At 53.7% G+C, this 16225-nt stretch overlaps 1 protein-coding gene across 1 annotated transcript; it reads right to left on the bottom strand.

Moving 5' to 3' along the window:
* Positions 1–4982: 4982 nt before the first annotated feature.
* OAF (out at first homolog) lies at positions 4983–15228 on the bottom strand (the record flags this gene model as incomplete). The annotated part of the gene is made up of 4 exons (XM_082009870.1): positions 4983–5257; positions 5747–5927; positions 6479–6613; positions 14992–15228. The coding sequence occupies 4 exons, from the start codon at positions 15226–15228 to the stop codon at positions 4983–4985; spliced, it is 828 nt and encodes a 275-aa protein (XP_081865996.1).
* Between the last annotated feature and the right edge of the window lie 997 nt (positions 15229–16225).

The raw sequence follows: 16225 nt of genomic DNA, 5'->3' as shown, positions 1-16225 counted from the left end.
CTGTGACAGAGACCAACAGTCAGTCACCCTGATGGATCCAGGCACCATGGTTGCTCCCTGTTCCTGCCGTGCAGTGCCTTGATGATCCCCTACCGCGGCCTGGGGTAGCAGGACGCCTTCACTAAACGCCTGAGCTCCCAGCGCTGCTCAAACCCCTCCTGAAAGCGTTAACACGCTCAATTGGCAGCTGCCAGGTACAAGCTATCACACATTCATCTCTCCCTGGCTAATTCACGTTCCAGGGCTCTCGGCTTTCCCACATACTGCTCTCCCTCCCTGGAAAGACAGGTTTCTCTGAAGAGATGGGTGGGCGGGCGGGCAGGCTCTCCCAGCCTCACCTCCAACCCAGTCCTACCTTACGGGGCTGGAGTGCCTGCCCTTGGCTTGCGTGGCCAGAGAGGACATCCTCAGGAGAGGGCAACACGCTGGGAGGAAAGGGTGGATGTGTTACGTGAAACTCTAGCAAGGAAGAAGAGGGGTAAACTGGGGGGAGAGATGGAAGGAGGAAAACAGGGAGGAGGGGAAGTTCCTGATTCAGACTAACGTTTGCAGGACAGGGCGCAAGGGGAGACTTCTGCAGGCTGCATTTAGCGCTGCTCCAGGAAGCAGAAAGGTGACACGGGGTGGTTTGCGCAGGCAGCTTGTTTCGAGCTGCTGGAGGGGCTGGACTCCTGCCACCGATGCCGAGCCTGTGGCAGAGCCCCAGCCATTCAGGCCCTGATCCTCGGGGCGTTCCTGGGCAACTGCGCATCAGTTTTCTAGTGTTCTCGGCATGACCCCCACGTCTGGGTTTTCCCCACCTTGAAGACGGACGCGATCTGGTGTCTTCACTGTGTCAAACATGGATTTGCTTCTAGCCAGCTTGAAAGGCCTCTGGGGCACGGGAGAAAGACCCTGGCAAGGCTGCCCCCCCCCCCCCCCCCCCCCCCCCCCCCAAATCAGAGCGCCTTTTGTACACCAACCGGGAGTTCCACTTGACATCGATCCTTTCTCTTCCCTTCCCTGGCGCTTTCCCCTTGCTCCAGAGCCGAGCAGCCCGTCCCGCAGCCCCAGGGAGGCGGGTCCTGCCCCGCGGCACCTCCAGCCGCAGCGCGATCGCGGGCACCCTGCGGCCGGGGATGCTGCCCGGCCGTGGGCAGGGCCGCAGTGCCCTCTCCTGGCCCTGCCGGGAATCCTCCAGCCTCCAGTCCCGCTCTGCGGCTGGTGGCATCTGCTTTTTCTGACTACTATTTTGTGGCCAGTGGAGCAGCAGGAAAAAATTAATAGTTCGGCGCTTTTCCCCTCAAACAGCTGTGGGAGCAAAGCCCTTCCCCTGGGTACCCTTGGTGTCAGTGGTGTGCTATGCCGGCAAGAGACAATACAGCTTCCTTATTAAGCTACCCAAAACACCTCTGCTACCCAGAGAGAGAAAAATTAAGGGAGAGATCACAGCGTCAGCACTGCTTTCTGCTGTGGAAATAAGACCACCTTCTCCAGGCAAAGGCAGATTTACTTAAACTCTGTCCTAAAATGATCACTTCCTAGACGCCAGCAGACAGGTTGCTTTTTTTTCCCACGGCCATCAATGAATGACCCATCCGCTCTCATCCTCACTGTATGCATGTGTTCCTCCACTCCTGCCGCCGATGTTTATTCCGCTCTTGAGGAAGACAAGCTCTGCCGATAGCACGGGATTTATGGAGTATGGTCTTTGGACAGGCCCTAAAAGCACGAACTGCGGAAAGTTGTTACAAAATCCCCCAGTGCTTTTTCCTAGCGGCAAAGATTTATACCAGTGCTCCTGGCCAACTGTGCCTTCTTTCTGTGCCAGGAAGCTCTCCTGTCGCCGCCTGCAACAGTTGCTTTTCGAGGGCGTTATTTTAGCGCACCAAGAGGAAGGATTTTTCTTTGGAAAGGCAAATGCACTGCAGTGCAGTTCTCTTCTAGCAAGGCTGGGGAGAGCGCGAAGCCTTGCGGGGACACGATGCACAGCCCTAAGTTGCGGCACGGACCACACGCACCGCTGCCCCCCGGCGCCGCCCCCCGGGCCCGGAGGAGGCTCTGGGCGAGCCGCCGCGCCGGCCCCCGCCCCGCGGAGCGGAGCCGCGCTCCGCCAGCACCCTCCTGTGGGGCCGGGGAAGCCGCGCCGCACGCAGCCGGCGCCCCCCGCCATCCCCGAGCCCCCCGCGGCGCTCCGGCACCTCCGGCCGACCTTTGGGGCTCCGAAACCCCGGGGCCGCCCTCGAGGCGGCGGCAGCCGCAGGGCAGGCAGGTGGCACTGGCGGGGGAGAGCGGGGCGCCACCTCCCTCCCACGCGTGGGAGAGCGCGGCGGATCGCAGCACGCCCGAGGGACTGCCCCGGTTGATCGCCTCCCCTCAAAGCCCAGCTCCGCCGGAGCGCGCACTGATGCAGAAACTACCGCGTTCAGCTCAGCGTATGCTGCCCGTAGTATTTAGAGTTCGAGTCCTTCACTTATCTGCTTCTCCCAGAGCTCCCACCACACCGCACTGGCCCTGCTGCACTGCTGAACATGGGGCCAGCTCATAAAAGGCTCCTCCATCACCCCACAGAGCCAAGGCTATGGTTTGGCAGTGCTGTGCACCATGCTGCTTTCCTAGGAATACCTCAGCTCGGTGCTGCCAAAAGAGCCGGGCAAAGGCTGAGATGTCTCTACGATCCAGGCACCCCAGAGCCTCACCGCTACAAAATAAGCGCATTCAATGCTCCCAAAACAAGCTCATGTCCCCTCCCAGCAGCCCTATACAGGAGGTAACAGTGGAAATGGGCTCCCAGCAGGAAGGCATGAAGCCACCTTAGAGTCCTCTCCCACTCTGCTTGCAGCCCACCTTGCCCCACAGCTGGATTTAACTCCAGCAAGCAGGGACAAAGTCCCACAGTGTCCAGCTGCAGCAGGAGCTGAGGCAGCAGAGAGCACACCCTTGTCATGCTGACCATGTATGCAAAAAAGAAGCAATTTCAGCTTCCCCAGAAATCCCAGTAAGGGGGCAAGTTTCCACTGTGGCTCAAGTGGGGAAGAGCTAAGAAGTCCTTGTCCTGTCTCTACATTCACCACACTAGGGGGAATCAGCACTCCACAGTTCTCCCTCCAGCAGTCGCTGAGCTAAGAGCTCTGAGCTGGCCCAAAACTCTGCCACCCTCATTGCCCCTCAGCTGTAGAAGCAGAGAACAGACAAAGAATACTTTATTGCCGCTGCTGGACCCAGACACTCCTCCAGCCACATGGTGCAGCTGCACATCTGCACAATGTCCCCTCTTGGGACCCCACAATCACTCAGAGAGAAGAGCAGGCACCAGCCTGCCTAACCCCAGGACCTGCCTCTACTGCTGGTATTTTACTTCACCAGAGCTCAGGCTCAAAGGTTCCAGTTGCTTGAGATGAATCAAAGCTATCTTGCTACAAAGGGGCTGGGTGGACGATATGCTTGACGTGCAGGACCACACTGATAAGTGCTGTGCTCATCTTGAACAGCAGGATGGTCCACCCCTATCCATGGGTCTTCAATGTCCTAGGTGCAGGCTTGAGACTTACCCATAAGGGAACAACTCTTAATCAAGAACCCAACAGCTGGATCACACACAAATTATGATGCACAGAGAATCTTTTAGGCCAGGGATGCTTTAAAAAAATCAGTTTATTTGACCTTACAAATGATAAATAATTTGTTTTAAAAAAATCATTTCAAGTGTGTTTTACTTCATGTTGCAATATTAAAATACCTTTCCCGTCTCCCCCCTTAAGTGATCAATACAAAAATAATTGTGACCAAATTGTTTTGGTTTTTTTTGTCAAAAATTCCTGTTTTTTAGGCAAAAAGGCACATTGTGAAGGCTTTTCACCAGGAGGTACAGGGGTTCACAATGACCCCAACAGCCTCTCTCCTCTCCCTGATTGTTCTAACTTGAGGGGAAGAGGACAGAGGAACCAGGCAGCACTCCTGCAGTGCTTCTATTTTGATGCCCTCCTGGTATATAATGGGGCCAAGGTCAGCTTCAGTGTTGTCCCTGTTTTATATATAAAGGGAAACCAAGGCACAGCAAAGCAGTAATTATTTAAGAGCTTCTTGTGAATAGCTGGCAGAGTAGGACATGAAACTGGATGTAGATGTAGAATGTTGTCATCTTCAAAACATCAGTGCGAACCCACCTGGGATCATCCTCCCTGCTTGCAACCACAATGTTATGATGGTAGTCACAAGTCTCTAGATGTTTCTTTCTTAGTGAGAGACTCGCAGGACCAACACAAAAAGTTGGGCCTTCACTAGTCTAAATAGGGATTAATTAGAGCCCTAATTATCAGCCCTTTAGGGGCAAAAGTAATTGCTGTGATACATCCCCCCATTATATCCTCTAGCCACAGGAAGGCTGTAACAGCCAGTCGGACACTAGAAAAAGCTACAGGCAGGCTCTTGGCTTTGGGTAGTCTTCGTACCTTCCTTGTTCAGGGTATCTGGTCCCATAAATCAGCTGTTTTCCCATTGGGAAATGCTGTTGTGTCACCAGGAGGTGAAGACAGTGAAAGGGCTTCTCCGGTGGCAGAGATGTTTGACAACCCAGTCATCAAGACCATTTCTCTCCCTGCCCTGACCACTCATCAGGATGCTAGAGGCTGATAACTGATCAGAGCTGCCCCCCTTCACATTTGCTAACTCCAAGGCAGGGCAAAACACACCCCTCCCGGTGCTTCACCCCAGAAACCTGCATCTCCTGCTTCTTCCAGAAAGCCGGATCTCCTGGCAGCTGGCAGGAGAGCATCAGCATGCAGTGAGCTGAGTCCGCTTATCACAGTATGAGGCAGCATCAGGTGGGGAGGGAGTCACAGAGGGCCAGAAGGAAAGGCACACACACACAGCTCTCCTGGTCCAAGGCACCGCTGAGAACTGTATTCCTTCGTTGGAGCAGCCAGCTCCAGGAGGCCCTTAGCGTCATAAATGGTGGCAGGAGGCAGATGAGCTGCCCCTTGAAAAGGTCTGGCCTGGCTCTGCTAGGTCTCTTCATCCCAGAGACACAGCTGCTTCTGCGGCACATAGTAATCAAAGGTGTAGCCCTTCTGGCAGCTGCGGATGCCACATTTGTACGAAGAAACCTTGCCCCCAGCATCACGACTCTTGCAGTACTTCAGCATGCACGGGTACCACTCGATGCTCAGTGAGTAGCTGCAAATGCAGGGTTTCCAGCGGTCTGCACACAGCTTGCAACGCTGCAGGTCAGGTAGGTCAGATGTCTGTGGCAGGACCTCGAACATGGAACCATCCACCCCTGCAGGAGAAAACAGAGAGACATTGCTCAGCGCACTGCCTAAAGGCAAGCCCAAAGCAGAGAGCCACCAAAGCAAGCATTGCGCGCTCTGCACAGCCTCCAAGGCATTTCCAGGGGCCGTTTGGACAGAACGAGTCTGAATAGGAACCAGGGGAGAAAAGGCCCTGGGGAAAATAAGCCAAAAGATACACAGAGTGTGTAAAGAACATATTTCTTTTGGGCGATGGACCAGGTAAAAGGTTACGTTGAAAATACCTGCCTAATTAGATTCACTAAGAGAGCACCACCAAAAGAAGTCAGGTATGCTAACAAATAAACCGATGCAATGTGATGTGCAAGCAAGCAATACACACACTTTATCCATCTTACAGACAGCGAACGAGAAGCCAAAATGATCTGTGCTGGTCACTAGAAACCTGGCAGGACAGATCACAGCAGAGTGCCAACTTGCTGACAGGAACGGTTCCAACCAAACCGAAGGAAACTGACCTTTCTCCAGCCAAAATTTGACATCTTCTTCTCGGGTGTAAATTGCTTCTTTGGCCTCTGCACAGACATTGTGGATGTGAGAGCTCAGCTGGGCCCCCTTGCTGAAGTTCACAGCTACATCCATGCTGAGATGCTCCAGGCCCCGCACCTCCTCAGCCTGCCGCACTGTCCTGGGATTTTTCTGCAGAGGATGAAATAATGAAAACTTGAACCCTGGTTGCAACAAATTATCCCTTATAGTATGTAATGATTTAATGCCAACATAAGATGATGCGCAAATGGATGTTCCTCTGTAAACACACCTGCATCCTATCTAGATGGAAGGCACTTATAAAACTTCTTGTTGATGCTAAAACTGATGATAGTTTATCACTGCTCGGATTTGCCTGTGATTGTTTATCAATGCTTTGCCATGATGGACGGTCCCAAATCAGTACTTAATTCATTGGGCAATGTGGGGCAGGGATTTTCACTGCGATTATTCTAGCCATCCACTTACCTTTTGATACAGGCTAGGCTGAACTAAATCATGCCGCCTTCTAGTTTATTAGAGATCAGGATCAATACTATTGATGAACTGAGTTTAATACCAAGTCCCTCAAACGGGGAGGGTGGTCAAAGGTGAGTCTAATAGCTGCCTGGCAAGAGTGTCCAGGCAGGACAGCTCTAAGAAACCCTGGGTGGACTGGAGGGTGGAGCTGGCACTGAAGCCAGCTGCAGGGTGCCTCTCACCTGCCGCAGCTTTGCCATGGACTCGCTGGGGATGATCTCGTTGCGGTGAAGCCGCGTGATGAAGCAGAGTGCTTGGAACTGGCTCTGGCCCCTCTCCAGCTCCCCTAGGATTAAGGCACGGAAGATCTTCACCTCCTGACAAAGAGATAAATAAACAGTGAGAGTCACAGACCTCTGGCATGAGTGGGGTGAACCGAGAAGTCAGGGTCAAAGAGAAAGGCTCCAGCCAAAAGAACAAAGTCAAAGGTCTCATACTTCTGCTACCTGAGCACAGGGGTGTAGTCCCAGGTTCAATCCCACCCAAAACCCTGCAGCATAATAACTGGTGTCTGTGAAGAAGTAAGGGTTTTCGCAATCCCACTGTAGCAAGGACAAATTGCTGCCAAGTCACATCACACAGCCATGGCTCCCTCAAACAACAGCGAGGGTTTCCGTCCTTTACCAAGAAGGGAGGCAAGCCTCCAAGAAGTCTCGTTTTGTTTTGTTAAATAAATACTGGATATCCATTATCTCCATGCATTACTTAGGGCAGGCAGTCCCAAATTTCATCTGCTGCCTTCCCTCACTTGCTTCTGAGCAACTGGTATCCTGAAGAGCAAATTATTAATTTCTGAAACCCAACAGTATGTGGAACAGAAATGAAAGTCAAATTGTTAAAGCCAGAAGGAACTCATTATGATCAGCTGCAGCTGACCTTCTTTTCTGCCCGGGTCAATAATTCTGGCATTTTCTGTATAGAGCTTCTGTCATGGATTGTAGCCCATCTCCAAAACCAGCTCAGAAACCGGTCATAGTTACCTCCATGTAGATTCACAGAATACCTTGTTCAATAGCAAAACCTCCCTATATCCTGTTCTGGTGTAAATCAACACTAATTCCTATGCAGCTATCAATTCAGCTGGCTTCTGGCTTCAGGGGCATTTGTACACTCTGTAGGAGTCCACCATCCCCTGTTTTGGTGTCAGATCACATTATTGCAAGGGCTAAGTAGATGGATCGGAACGGTGCCTTCTCCTCCATACGAAGAGCAATTATTCCCTTTTGGCACCGACCCACAGTCATCACTTGTAACAACACCCTCCAGAGAGAGCTAGACAGATACTGGTGGCTAGGGACCAGCAAACAGAAGCTATGCCAAGCTGCTAAGATCTTCCCTCTCCTCCCAAGCTGTTGTATGGCTCATAAGCTCAGCTCCTCCCAAACCTCCTTCTGCCCTGCGAAGGGAGCTTTTCTCTTTTCTACAAAGTCTAAGTAGTGTCTGCACCGAGTTTTTCCTGCAGACTAGCTCATACAGTCCATTATTTATTCCCTGCCTTCTCTTCCATGCCCAGAAGAGAAAAAGGTATGCAAGTCAGTGCACATCTGGACAGCTGAAAGAACAGCCGCAGCCTGGGATGAGTGCCCCTCCGCAGGATAGGAGAAAGGATTCTGCTGTGTGCATTTGTTGACTGAAAACTCACCACAAGAGCAGGACACAAAGAAGGTTTGGGAAGAAAGAGATAGCAAGAAAGCTTGTGAAATTACTACGGAATCATTATTTTTTGACAGCTTTAATGGGGAGGATTCCCGCTGAGACATTGACATCACTGGAACAACCCATGTTCCCATCTACATTCAGTCCAGCTGCTTTCCAGCTGAGCTCTTCTGCTGTGGGCTCCCATACTGTGCAAGGCCCAAGGATGAATAGACTAAAAGTAGTATCTGATCCCGCCACATCCTTCAGCTGCAGATTTAATTTTAATTTAATTTTTTTTTTTTTTTTAATTAAAAAGAAGCAAATAGGGCTAGCCATGTTTTGCACTCAGGCTGAAAACCTCTACGGGCGGGAGATTAAAAACAGTGCAGTGCTTCCCAGGTTAGAGGCAATTTTTGCAAAATGAGACCATGCTGAGCAACTGATTAATCCTTCTGATGTGCCTATTTAAGAATTAGCCTTCAGACACCCAACTCTCTCTCCTCCTCACAGCTGATACATATGTGACTGAGCTCTCACTGCTCCCAGCCAACAGTCCAGAGCTCCCGACCAGTTCCCACACAGCTGCAGGTTCCTTGCTCTGCCTCCAAAGTCTAGAGCTGCACCCACAGAGCCCCGCAGAGGTAAGCTCCCTCTCACAAGGGCTCAGGTCCCAAGGCACCACTTCCACAGTATACAAAGGGGTCCTGGATTCAGTGACCCCGTTTGGTGATGAATTCGGACAGAGGATTTAGGTAAGCGTTTCTGAGTTCCAAGCACACAGGAGAGAAAGGACCAAATTTGTGCCATGACAATGCACCAGTAGAGCAAATGAACAGCTCTCAGGCATCAAGACAAGCACCCACTCCTCCCTCCAACCCAAGGCAGACACCAGGAGCAAACTCAGAGTGCACAGGGTCACCAGCCACTGCTGTATTGCCCTCAAAGCACCTTACTGAACTGCCTGCAGCTCCAGCCTTGCTCCCATCACGCCAGCAAGTGACCCAGGGCTGCTGCTCAGCTAATCTAAATATTTATCTGCCTATCTCTGTGCTTACTGATTTATAGGTCGATGAGGCCATGTAACCTCTGGTAAAGATCCCTGTAAAAATCATCATTGAAAGAGCTCATTGGTAGGGGACAGAAGGAGAGAAAAAAAGGAAGAAAGAAAAAGGTGGGGAAAGGTCATCTTGCAGTGGGGGAGGTACAGCTGCGGGAGCAAAGAGCAAGGGGGAAGACAGTAAAGATCATCGGGCTGGTGTCTCACTGCACAACCCATCCCTTCCTCCACACCCCGATTCTCCTCCCTCAGAAAAGCATGGCTGGTCTCCCTCATGTCTCCCCGCTCCTGCCCTCAGGCACACACCCAGCCCGCTGCCCTTTGCTGCCCACCTGCCTGCCACAGCTCCCTCCGGCTCTATCGGAAAAGCTCTGTGCCTGGCTGCCTGGACACTGCACTAGGCAGCAACGCCAGGTTTTTATCTAAGCCAGCCATACCACCAGCCCTGCTGACACTGCTGCCTGCAAAAGCGACTGCCCCAAGCACCCTCAATGCCTCCAACCCCCTCATACACTGGGCTTGGGTCCCCCAGAGAGGGGGTCACTTCTCCTCCTCCAACTCCCTGCATCCCCTGTGCTGGCCCATGTCCCTCTCCCAGCTCTGTCTCACTCCATGGCATCTAAAGGAAGCAACTCTAGCATGAAAAGGGCTCCGGTGCTGCCTGATCTCTAGGTGTTAGGCACTCTCCAGTGCCACTCTAGCATCAGGGATTTACAGCATGTTTATTGATACCGAGGGAGGTGCACTGGGAAAGACAGGAATGGTTTGGGTTTGCCAGCACTGAAAGAGCCAGTGAGCCACCAAACAGCTTTAATCAAGCTGTTTCATTCACGGAGCTGGCTCCAATGGCATGCACGGTTCTGAAGAGAGAAATCCCACCTCTACCTGGCTCTAAGCAAACCCAAAATGGCCCTTACTGTGGATTTCAGAGCAAGGCTAAAACTGTGCCACACACTGGCCCATTTTCTGGGAGACACATACCCTGCAGCGACCACTCTCTCCTGCCCAAGAAGTCAGTCTCCTCTTTTCCCCAGCCCTGCTTCACCTCTCTGCCTCAAAGCCTCGCCTGGCTTTCCCCAGCTTCCCGGCTCTCCCTGCCCTGGCTAATGCAGCCTCAGGTGGAACAAGAACCAAAGCTTGTCACATCAAAAATATGTCATGCTTCTGACATGGGAAGAGCCACTGAAGTTTTTCCTACTCAGAGAGACCCTTTCCCTCCCCAGCCACCCCACCTCTTTCCCACCAGCAGCAGTAAGGTGAATCAGTGCCGAGGTGGGTACCCGGCCAAGGCAACCAATGGCACCTTTAACTGGGTTTCTGCAAAATTTCCCAGCAGGGAACAAGTCCCAGCAGAACATTGCCTTTGCAATGCAGGGACTCTCCAGATGAACTCATCACGGGGATGTTGAGAATCCTTGGCCCTGACCCACACTTGTGTGGCGGGTACAGTTACTGCTATTGTTTAGGTTTGGACGACAAACGCTTGGTGTAACAAAGAACAACCAGTTCTGCAACCGTCCTCTAACCATGGCACCGGAGGTAACTTCAGCCTTGGCTTTCACAGCGAGGGCAGAGCAGCTCCTCTTCCATAAGGGCAGAGAGGAAATCGGTGCACGGAGCTCCCAACAGCCCAGGCTGCCTGCACCTACCAAAGACATTTCTAGCAAAGAAGCAGCCTACAAGGAGGAGCAGGAAAATCACTGAACTTCTTCCCTCCTCGCATGGTCCTCAGCCAGCTCCTCCAGGGACCGTCATCTGGGGTGCGAGAACAATTCAACCTCCATTTCTAGAGTTTATCCAGTAGAGACGTACAAGCCTGTGTGGTCTAGATCTGAGCCCAGCATCTCGACTTCACATTGAGTGGAGCAAACCAGTTCCCAGGGAAATAAATTATTTCAATGCCTTCCTCCCTGCAACCCATTCAGCTTTCCTGCCAAATTTCTCTCCCCCAAGGACATCAGTGCTGCTGTGAGACTTTTGTCTTTGCCGTCGCATGCCTGCTCAGTGGGGGGTACATGCAAAGGGGACGCGCTGCTCGGGGCACTGGGTAACTCCAGCACTCCTGGGCCCAATTCCTTACCCTGTCAGCAGCCTTCGCTGTAGTCACGGCCCTGCCTGCACCCTGTTGGGGAACAGCTAGAGCTGGCCAGAAAGTCACTGTGCTTGTACAACATATAGATTGTGTTATTGCATCCACACTGGGGGTCTCCAGCCAGCTGAGTTACCCTGACTGGGTAGGGATTATGTTTTTTAACCCCTCTCCTACTGGAAATGGCTAGAATGCAGACACTTTGGTGCACTACTTCTTATACTCAGGTATCTATAAAGGCAAATTAAGAGCAAAAAACCCCACGTTTTCAGGAGCAATAAGGTTTGACCCTGATTTTTACAAGCACTGAGCAGCCAGAAGTCCCCACAACGCTCTGAGATGCTTAACATCCTCTAGTTAAGTATCCTCATGCTCAGCACCCATGACCTGAGGGATGCCTAAACATAACTGCCAGAGGCCACTTCTGAAAGTGGATCCTACACCTAACAAGTGATTTCCCCAAAGCTGAGGAGTGAGCAAAGGGCAGCTCTGGCCGGAAGGCAGGAGTTCAGCCCTCCAGCCCTGTGCTGGGCTGAGCAGCCATCGCGCTGCCTTTGCGTGCGGCACCGCTGCCATCCACCTGCACTTGAGCGGTCAGTTCAAGGGCGAGCATTTTTAGGTACCTCACTACAGCTCAGGGCAACAAACACCATGTTTTGAGCCCACACCACCCCTCCTGCCCTCCCAGAGGGTGCTGAATGACCCTCCTTTTATGTTTTTTGTCTTTCTACAGAGAAGAGATTGCTTTCCAAATGACACAGATGCTTTCTTATGTCACCTCATCATTTAGCACCTGACATGATGAACCTCTGGTATAAGGAAATTCTCAAAACACCACCCCAGAATATCACATAACATCAGCTTTATTAACAAGGAAACTGAAAGGACTGGCAGTACAAGTGTTAAATTACCATTATCCCTGCTTTCTCCCTTGTGTTTCCAACACAACTTTTCCAGAAATCAAAAGGAAAAGAAACTTTTCTACATCTTTGTGCTGACCTTGGAATAAAGCCACCCACTTTGTTCCCAGGCCAATGTTTATCAACTGGCAAGATAATGCTATTCAAATTAGACACAACAGTTAGGGTTGTTGTCGCCCCTCACTCTTTTTTGCGATACATTTTGTGCCTAACAGTACTACGCAGGAAAAGAAGTGTTGTCATCACATTCTTTCAAACTGCAAGAAAAGAAATGGTCTTCACTATTGCACTGCCCAGAAAATATCAAGTCCCAGTTTAGACTCCCACCGACCAGTTTGTGCTGCACTACAGGACGAGAAAAAAACCCCCGGTGTGTTCTAAGGACATGACTCCTCCAGGCTCAGCTCTGGAGGGGAGGCAGGGGTGAAAGAAATGAAAATCCCACTTCTGTGGAAGACCCAACCACTGCTCAAGTCCCACCCAGCTTCCAGCAATGTCAGAAATGAACCGTGATCTCATTATAACTCCTTTCTTCTCCAGCCCCTGGTCTAGCAGCACTTCCTTGTCAGCAAAGACAAAAAAAAAATCTGCCTTTGGACTAACCCCCTGCAGTTTAGGCCAGAGAAGTGGAAAAATCATTTGTGCAAAACCCCAGCATCCTGGCCACAGCATGACCACACACTCTAGCTTGGGAATGCCAGACCAACAACCCCAGCTGCTTTAACAAGGCTAAGAGCCTCAAGACCTTCTCTCTGGAGAGGAGAGGTTGTGTAATGTTAGAGCTGAGCACCAGAGCAGCAGAGGGAAATATCTGCGCGCAGCCAGGAGAACAGGTCAGAAGGGGAAGCCTGGCCAGGCAGCTGCCTGCTCACATCATTACTCACTGCACCACAAATTCATCCCCTTGGTCCTTTATGTCTTTCTGGCTTTTTTCAGCTATTTTCCACCAAAGCCATGAAACAGCGCCAGTACCCAACTGTTCTAAAACTTAAGATTAGGAATGGACTTCTGCAAACCTGATGCTTGCAAAGCCTTCCAGAGACCATCTCCTGTGTATTTCGAGCAGGAGCTGAGGGGATGCATGGAGCTAAGGATTTAACATACTGAAGGCAAGATACCTTCAGAGAACCTGTCTCCAAAAGCAGCTCAACTATAATAAGGGTGAAAGGAAAAGAAGAGCTAACATACACCCTATTGGGTTTGTAGATGAGATTTGAGAGCAAGCTTCCTTCAAGAGAAGCTGAAGCAAATGAAAAATGCTGGAATGTTCAACAGCTCTGGATACCAGAGGTCCCCAAGTCCCCAAAGGGCCTACCTAGAGGCTCTGTAATGAGCTTGGATTTCCCTTGGCCAGGAACATGCTGTGGTATGCAAGTTTGCAAATTGCAGGCTTAAGAGCCCTTCCTCAACTTCCCTGGAGTGCTGTCTCTTCTTGAAAATTTAATAGGACTGCTTCCCTGCACATGTGCTGGAGTAGAGTGAGCATGCCACTGCATCCAAAATCACCAGGGCTTCTGCTAGCATCTAGAAAGAGGTGGGCTTGACCCTGCATCCTCCAGATGGAAGAGGACTGTCTGAGAGGCTTGCAAAGAGACTGGGACCAAAGAACATAGCTGAAAGAGGAAGAGCGACCAGAACAATCCCTGGCAGAAGGCTCCAAGGTTCACAACAGGTTGGAACACAACACCTTCCTATGTCGTGGGCTTGAGCTTCCTCCTGCTGCAAACCAAAGTCCACCTGAGCAAACAGTCTGAACAGAGGGTTGGAATAAGATAATACTGCCGTGGCAGCCGGAGAGCCGTGCCATCCACACGGCTGCAAAGAGCTGCTCTTCCCTGTGCTACAGAAAGTTTGCTGCCTCCAGCCAGGCTTGGCATGCTCCAAAGAACGCCGTGCTGTCCCAGAAGCTACTGTCTCCCACTGACAAGCGTGGGATCTTGGGCTCCAGCTCAGCAAGTATAACCTCCCTGCAGAGAGGCCCCCCTCGCACACTGGGCTGGAAGGAAAGGCTCCCACTCAGGAGAGCGGTTGTCAGTGCCACAGACAGCTATCACTCAGACACTTCCTACACCACAAACACACATGTGCTCCCAAAAACACCTGGAGTCAGGAACCCAAGATTTCCCCACCACACCGAGACTCTCCTGCCCTGGCCCTGCTCCATGCCCAGCTGCTGCTGAGCTCGCCATGCAAAAGCATGCTACTCGCAACTCAGCAAAGAGAAACAGAGCTGCTTGGGTCGGCTGGCTACAGGGAAAGTTTTGCCACCCATCCCACCGGGATCTTTACCACCTATTTTCACCACAGAGGCAGCCCAGGTTAGAGGTGTAACACCACCGGGGACAGCAGCCTGCCTAAAGGGCTTGGCGCTATACGTGAGGACTACTCCGCGGAGCCTGCAAACAAAGACCCCGACAGCGGGTGGATGGGCTTTTCCCTTACGCATGCAAAAAGCCCCCCCCGCCCCCCCCGAGGCAGCTCTGGCTCCTGGACCCTCCGCCGGTGTTTTCCCAGGCTCCAAGGCGAACCCAGGTCCGAAGGACCTCGTGTACCAGTGTCACCAGCACCCATCCCACAAACAACACCCGCCAGAGTCCTGACCCCGTCCTCCCGCTAAGCCCATCTGCTGACCCGCGAAGCGTGAAGAGCCAGAGTTCCCACGCTGCCGTCTGTGGTCTCCTCCAGCTCAGCCGGGAATCACCGTGGGAGACGGCGCCCGCAAAACACGCTGCGGGTTAGCCCACCGCTGCCCTCCTGCGAGCTGGGCGACCGCGGGAGGGGAGAGGCTTTCAGCGCACACGTCGTCCTCGGGGAAGGCAGCGCGTCCCCGCGACAGAGCGCGGACACCCCCCCGCCCCGCATCCCCGGGACCCCCCGGCCGCACCTGCCCGCGCTCGCCGGGCGCGGCTCTCCCGCACGGCGGGCGCAGGCAGCGGGAGCTGCCCGGCGCTGGGACGCGATGCCGGGCAGGAGCCCGAGCGCCGGCCCTACCTGTCTGAAGTCGGCGGTGAGGGTGACGAGGGCGCCGTCGGCCGTGCGCAGCTCCAGGCTGACGCAGTCGGAGCCGCTGTCGGCCTGCAGGCTCTCCTCCGTCACCTGCCCGCCGGGCAGCCGCACCCGCACCCGCAGCTCGGCCCGCGCCGCGGGGCCGGGCGCGCCGGGCAGCGGGGCCAGCGCCAGCCAGAGCAGCGCGGGCAGCGCCGGCAGCCGGCGCCGCGGGCCGCGCATCCCCCCGCCGGCGCGCGGAGCCGGGGCCGGACCGCCGCGGGCTCAGGGCAGGGCCGCCATGGGGCGGGGGGCGCGGGCGGAGCTGGTGCGGCGGGCAGCGCGGAGGCGGAGGCCCCGGCCCCGCTGGGGTGGCTCGGCGCGCCGCCCGCTCGCCCTTTTCATTCAAGCCCTCGGCGGGCTCTTCCCTCGCCCCCCGCCCGTCACTTCCTCCCCCAGGCCCAGGGACCTGCCCCACGGAGGCAGCGCGCCGCCCCGCCGTTAAAGGGCCAGCGCCGGCTGGGCCGCGGAGCGGGGCAGGGCAGCGTCCGCCCGCGGGCCGGGGCGGCAAGCGCTGGCCTAAGCAGCGTCCGCGCACCCCCCCGCGCCCTCCTGCCTGCGGGGTTCTGGGGGGTGCTGGCCGACGGAGAGACATCTTCTCCGGCAGCTTCGGGGCTCTCCCGCACTTGCTTCCTGGGTGTCGTGGTTTAACCTGTCCCGGCTGAAAGCAGGACAGTGGGATACGCAACTACGTACCAGCTGCAGTCGGAAAGGAGAAGGGAGGGCAGCGTTAGCAGCAAAGCCCGGCTCTCTTGTCTGCACAAATACAGACAAATCGGAGTCCTCTAAACATGCGGTTGCCGTGAGTCAAACAACATTTACGCGATCGCTCAGGCCGCTGTCGCGGTGCGCTGTCACCGGTCCGCTGCGCGGCACACCGGGCGTGCTCCTGCCCCCGAGGATGTAACACGGGCTACTTCAGACGTTCTTTACAGGCATGTGGGCCCGGGTCACTTCAGACCGCGGTGCGCAGCCAAGAGGCTCCCAAGCTGCCCTTCACCCACCCAGCTCTGCAATCACTTCCAGATGGGCAGATGCTCATGAAGGGCCCCTTTTATTTCAAAAGGTCTCGCTGCAAACACAAAGGTCACTGTGGCAGCAGGATCAGGGCCTCGGAGAAAGAGCTTTGCAAGTAGAAGCACAGAAATAAAGAGGAACAACCATTTAAATCCACACTTCC

The sequence above is a fragment of the Phaethon aethereus genome, assembly GCF_964289735.1.
Source record: "Phaethon aethereus genome assembly, chromosome: 23".
NCBI classification, from domain to species: Eukaryota; Metazoa; Chordata; class Aves; order Phaethontiformes; family Phaethontidae; genus Phaethon; species Phaethon aethereus.
This window is presented reverse-complemented; position numbering and strand designations above follow the sequence as displayed.